General features: G+C 34.5%; 1 protein-coding gene across 2 annotated transcripts in view; it reads left to right on the top strand.

Moving 5' to 3' along the window:
* LOC108765581 (eukaryotic translation initiation factor 3 subunit G-like) overlaps positions 1-2,335 on the top strand; it is a 4,309-nt gene extending 1,974 nt beyond the window's left edge. For both annotated transcript variants that reach the window (XM_018514356.1, XM_018514357.1), the window contains exons 2-3: positions 881-1,333; positions 1,792-2,335. In XM_018514356.1, coding sequence (XP_018369858.1) covers positions 883-1,333; positions 1,792-2,204 — 864 coding nt within the window. In that variant the 5' untranslated portion in view covers positions 881-882 and the 3' untranslated portion in view covers positions 2,205-2,335. The remainder of the gene's footprint in view (positions 1-880; positions 1,334-1,791) is intronic.
* The last annotated feature ends 4,137 nt before the right edge of the window (positions 2,336-6,472 follow it).

Genomic DNA, 6,472 nt, shown 5'->3' on the forward strand with positions numbered 1-6,472 from the left:
TCAGATTAGGATATTTATCATGGTCACGTAACACTGCGACCGAGCATGCGCTGCGGTCACATTTTCATACTCTGTGGCACGCGCATGCGTTTTCAGAAGTATGCGCTCGAAAAAGAAAATAACGCGAAATTTGAAAAGTTCATTTGTTTTATACTGTGTAGTACTTGTGCAATAACTATTAGCATTTAACAATGATGTTATCAGATGTGCTTCAAAACACAAAAGTACTGTCTAAAAACACAAAGAGTCATTGCTTTAAAAACACGAAGAGTCACTGCTTTGAGAAAACACGAAAGTATTGTCTAAAAACACAAAGAGTCGCTGCTTTAAAAACTCAAAAGTACTGTCTACAAACACAAAAAGTCATTTTTGTTAGCAGAGCGACGCTTTTTTCTGCCAAATTCTTTCGTTTTATGCAAAAACGCGCCGAATGAATATAATTTTATCGATTTTTGAGGGGATCGGCCTAAACTTTTCCTTTACCAAAGATTTATAATTCACTGTCAGATTTTAGGATACAAAATTCTATTTATAATTTATATACTATGTTTAATATATATGTGTTTATGTTTTTTATATTTTATATTTATGTACATTCTGATTTTTTAAATGTTTTTCTTTTTAATATCATGTAAAATTATAAACAGAATTTTATCCTGATAAGAATAATAAATATCTGAAATAAGGATTTTAACTTTATAACTCTACAGATAAATAAACGAAATAAAATATGTTTAAATACAGTATATTTATGGATAATCAAATAATTGCCTTAATATTCTGAAACTTGATGTTTACACATGTTGCATAATACTTTTTATACATTTTAAACTAGTATTCGTACGTATCTAAATGTTGCATAATATTGTATAACTTGCAGAGATGCCAGTTGCACAAAATGAAGTCAAATCTAGCTGGGCTGATGAAGTTGAAGAAGAGGGAGGAGCGTTACCCCTACCTACGGAAGTCTACGAGAATGGTTTCAAAATTCTCACCGAGTACAAGTACAATGAAGACAATAAAAAAATCAAGGTTGTACGTGCTTACAAGATAGAGCGACGCATAGTTTCGAAAACGATTGCGGCGCGCAAGAATTGGACCAAGTTCGGCGATTCTGCCGACGACAGACCAGGTCCAAATCCAGCCACCACTGTCGGTGGCGAAGATATATTCATACAGTTTATATCCAGCAAGGAGGAGGACAACAAAGTGGAGGAAGACTCCTTGGATAAGTTAAAAAGTATGGGCGACAAGGGAGTCGTCAAGTGTCGTAATTGTAACGGCGACCACTGGACGTCCAAGTGTCCATACAGAGACACTGTTCTTGCTGGTGGTAAGTTATATTGTCAGAAATCAATTGATACAAATACGAGCTAAAATTCAGTTATATCTCTTAAATCCATAGTCCCTCGTCAGAGATGTGATAATCGCTTCTGCACAGGCATTCATATATGAGACTAGTTTTTAACGCCGGTTCCTAATGGCCTCAGAAGAGGTTGTCATGACAAAATTGACAAAGATACTCTCGATGGCTCATTATTGCCTTCGGAGAAGTGATACTCAAATAAAATCTGATATATGTGTGTTCTTGGTGGATTTGAACTCAGATCTTTGGCATAGAAAACAGCCACCTTACGCCATGATCGCCACATTCACAGTTATATAAACATAAATAAAAATATAAATACAATTTTATTTATTTTTTAATTATAGAAATAAATGATATAAAATATGTTATTTTTGTAAAATATAACTGTAATAATTATATAACTATAAAATTCTGTCTTTCAGGAAAAGTACCAGATGACAAGAAACCTCTCGTTAGTACTGGAGTACCTGGTGCAATGGCTGAACTTAAGCCGCAGGGTGGCAAGTACGTACCGCCTGGTATGCGTGACGGTGGCAGCAAACGTGGAGACTCGATGCAGATGCAGAGACGCGACGATACAACCGCCATACGTATTTCCAATCTCTCGCAGAGCACTACAGATGCCGATCTAGATGAGCTTGTGAAGCCATTCGGTTCCGTAGTCAAGCAGTTTCTCGCCAAAGAGAAACTTTCTAATCTCTGTAAGGGTTTCGCATATGTACATTTCAAACATAGGGCTGATGCAGCAAGAGCAATCGCAACCCTGGATGGTTACGGTTACGATCATCTAATCTTGAGCGTCGAATGGTCAAAGCCACAAGTTCAAAATAATTAAGGTGATGTAAAGCTTGCGACAGTTACGGACAGAAAAGTGAAATTAGTTCAACTGGAAGTAATCCTTATAACAAATGAATTGTTCGTGCATATATCTATGTACATTTTTATACCAGAAATAGAAAGACAAGTGGCCTGTATTCGTTATTTCTCATTTAATTCTAAATGTGAAAATCAAATTTTCAATTGGAATAATATTATCCTTTTATTTCTATTATTACAATATGACATTATATTATAATATCGTATTTAATAATTTCCGATAACTGATAATTTCCATTTAGTGTTAAATGTACAGTATGTGAGAATACAGACCGCGAATCCTATTTTTATTTTATATTTTAAAATTTACGCCCGTAAGTATGTAAATATGTAAATATATATGTATATATGTACATATATTTACCGTATATAGTAAATACTGGGTATAACTAAAATAAGGTAACAAACTTCAGGGACGGCTTGCCCACATCAAAATTGCATAAACAACGTCTCTTTGCTGAATATGAATTGCATGAACACGTCCTCACCACCGATATAACTTACCACCAACAAAAACAGTGTCTTTGTACGGACACTTGAACGTCGAGTGATCGCCGTTACAATTACGGTACTTGACGATTCCCCTGTCGCCCATGCCTTTTAATTTGTCCAAGGAGTCTTCCTCAACTTTGTTTCCTTCCTCTTTGTTAGATATGAATTGCATAAATACATCCTCACTACCGACAGTGGTGGAATTAACGTCTATTACGATTTTTCCTATTTTCTTTTATGTAAACTTAGCTATATAATCTGATAAATTTCTTATTCACCTCTCTGCTATTGCGCCAGAAGTACTTTATCAACTCGCGTAACAGTATCTACTTCAATCGCCATTAGAAATCTCTCGTCCGATTAATCATTATTATATAGGACGAGAGATTATTTTCGGTATAGTAGCGACGTTGTATATAAAAATAAAGAGGATAAATAAAAAATATTTTTTTTTGCTCTCTTGATAAAAAACCTAAGTTACATAAAATATACTTTGACGTTTTAATTCTCACTCTGTATCCTACTCCTGTCAAGACCGTCATTTTCATTCTTACTGTCTGTCATTTCCGCAGTTTAGCTTAAACTTCAAAGATACAAATATAATATGTTGTCTAAACTATGTTACATCGAGCTTTTTTTTCATACATATATAAAACTCTGTGTAAACAATCGTTAGGTACACGTGGGGGGTACCTAGGTACGTATTATTTAACTGTAGTTAGCAAATTTAAATCTCGCTCACATCTTAGGAATCTGCGCCTTCAAGCTACTATTTCATTTCTTAAACATCATCGATTGAAGTCTAGTAAAAACTCGGGATACGAACCGTTTGCAACAAATAGCTATGGAGAGCCCCGACGAAGAGTAGGCAATACATACATGTACAAAATATTTCATTTCGAATCTATGTCTATTTCGGAGTGTATATTCGAAAACTTTATTTGGCAGGATTTGGTCCTGGCCTGTCATCGGCAGAATCGCCGAACTTGGTCCAATTCTTCCGCGCCGCAATCGTTTTCGGAATTATGGGTCGTTCTATCTTATAAGCACGTAAAAAAAGTTTATATGAACATATGTCCGTAAACTCATTGTTACTGAGATACAATTCAAAATGTTTATTGATAGGGGAAAATTAAACGGTAATATTGTATTTATTGTGTAATATTATTTAATTTCAAATTTTAATTATGACAAACATTTGAAATATCTCCTATTTAATTTACTGTTTTTCATGTTTAATGTGGGAAACTTAGCCTCGAAGTTTGTTATCTTATTTTAGTTACGTTCTGTATATAGCAAAAAAATAGAGACTGTAAACAGGGAAGCTTATTCTTCATCATAATTTTATTCAAATGCAAAATCTTCGCTTCTAATATTGCAATGTACTTCGTTCATTAATTAAAAGCTACTCTGTTTACTTGTGTGAGAAATAATTACATCAATAAATAAAGTATACATTGTATTCTGAAAGTCTTATCAATTGAAAAATATATTATAAGTTTTTATATGACACGAATTGATTTCCTGAACTTTTAGGGCCTTGATTACTAATATTAGGATGAAGAAAAACAAATGATTAGACTTGGAACCTTGTTCATTACATATTGACATTACAAGTGTAGATCGCTTAGCATAGATAGTTTTATTTCTAAGTAGACTTAGGTACATATTTCCAGAATTGTAACATTACGTCTAATACAACCTTAAGCCTTGTGTCCACGATGCTAGAAATCGGTCCGAGATCTCGGACAGAGAAAAAATTAACAAATCACATTTGAACAATTTGATCACCTGACCATTGCGATTGGTCAATTCTTTCTTCATCCGAGATCTCGGACCGATTTCTAGCATCGTGGACACAAGGCTTTACACAATACCTTATAGAAGACTCTTTGAAAGTACATGCATGTTGGAGCATGTTGGAGCATGCGACGCGAACAAACCTATAATCGTGCTAGTTCGTGTTCAGATTCCCATCCGGGTGTTCTTCGAGAGACATGTCCATCCTTAGGTTTGTTTTTTTTTCTCTGCACTGCTTGCACTAGTTCAAGAAGTGTACACTATATCGTTCTTTTTGTATACACTAACGAAATGACGTCATGTACTCTGTTCTTTTTCGAGGTGTAGCGATACTCAGTGCAAGAGTTCACTGTACTGCTTGTACCAAGTCTAATGCGTGGTCTACAATGGCAGTAGCAGTAGTGGATTAGGTTGTAAGAGTAAGAAATTGACCAATTGCAGTCGATTATTCTTCTCACATTCGACTGTGGTTGGTCAATTTCTTACTCTTACAACCTAATCCACTACTGCTACTGTCATTGTAGACCGCGCATTAAGCAAGTGTTACTCCGGATCTACAATAGGGTTTTAAGCCTTAAACCATAAGAAATGGGCGAATCACAGTCGCTCATTCTTTTCGGATTCGATTGTAATTGGTCAATTTCTTACGGCTTAAAGCTTAAAACACCTATTGTAGATCTGGGGTAAGGCGTCGTCTACAATACACGGAGTAAGAAGTAAGAGTAAGAAATTGACCAATCACAGTCGATTATTCTTCTCACATTCGACTGTGATTGGTCAATTTCTTACTCTTCTTACTCCGTGTATTGTAGACGGGCTTTGACGGTGTAGTGCAATATGGCAGCCCGCATGTGAGGATTTTTAACCTTTTTCTTTTTTTTCAATTTTGTACGTGCCAAGCTAAGAGAGTTCATCGGAAGCAACGATAATTTTTAATTAAATTAATAGTGTCGTGTTAAATCTTAACAGAGACTACAATAAAGATTGAACAAGAAAATGGCTAAGTACATAAACAAAATAATTATATTAATAAATTATTCGTAAATCTCCGTTACCTGGATTATGCTCCAAAATGTTGCTTTCGAAGAAAATTTTATTAAAAAGTTATACTCAGCGAGAAATGATAATGGAATCGAATTGACGCCATATAATCATCAAATCAATGTCGATTCGAAGGGTTCTATTATCATTTTTCACTAGGTACACAGTAACATAAACTACAGCTTTTTAGTAAAATTTTCTTCAAAAGCAACGTTTTGAAATCCAAATATATATTGCCCAGATATATATAATATTAAATATTTTGTATGCTGTTTTGCCCTATCCATTTAGAAAATCATTCAAATAATAAATCATTTATTATAAGTTATAATCATAATATTTATAAGTCATAATCATAATATTTGCCATTAAATTATATATTACCATCGTTATTTTCAACTATTATTGGTGGTTCTGATAGTGGCGGTACAATTACGTGTTCTTCGCCCGAAGAATCAAATAATTCAAACATATAAGGAATATCACGATCCATTACGTGATACGACGCTGGGAGGATCCCGTTTGCCTACAGTTCTGATTGTACACACCACTCATATCAACTGGTACCTAGTAATTTTTCACTGTTTTGCCAATGAGATTATTTTATTTTTAAATTGGCCAATTAGCGACACATGTGTACAATATGCAATGTGTGCAATCAGAGCCTTCCCCTTTTTTCCTAAGATGAAAAGTGAAAAGTGAAAAATTTCTTCATTAACTTCAATGGCTGCGTTCAGCAGACTCAACAGTTTTGCAACTGTTTTATGATTCTTCGCTCAGATTAGACTATTCTTTTAAAACTAAAAGTATAAACCAATCAGCGCGACGAACGGTTGCAAAACTACTGAGTCTACTGAACGCAGCCATTGGTTAAAATTTTCACTTTTTACTTTT

The sequence above is a fragment of the Trachymyrmex cornetzi genome, unplaced genomic scaffold (assembly GCF_001594075.2).
Source record: "Trachymyrmex cornetzi isolate Tcor2-1 unplaced genomic scaffold, Tcor1.1 scaffold5, whole genome shotgun sequence".
NCBI lineage: Eukaryota > Metazoa > Arthropoda > Insecta > Hymenoptera > Formicidae > Trachymyrmex > Trachymyrmex cornetzi.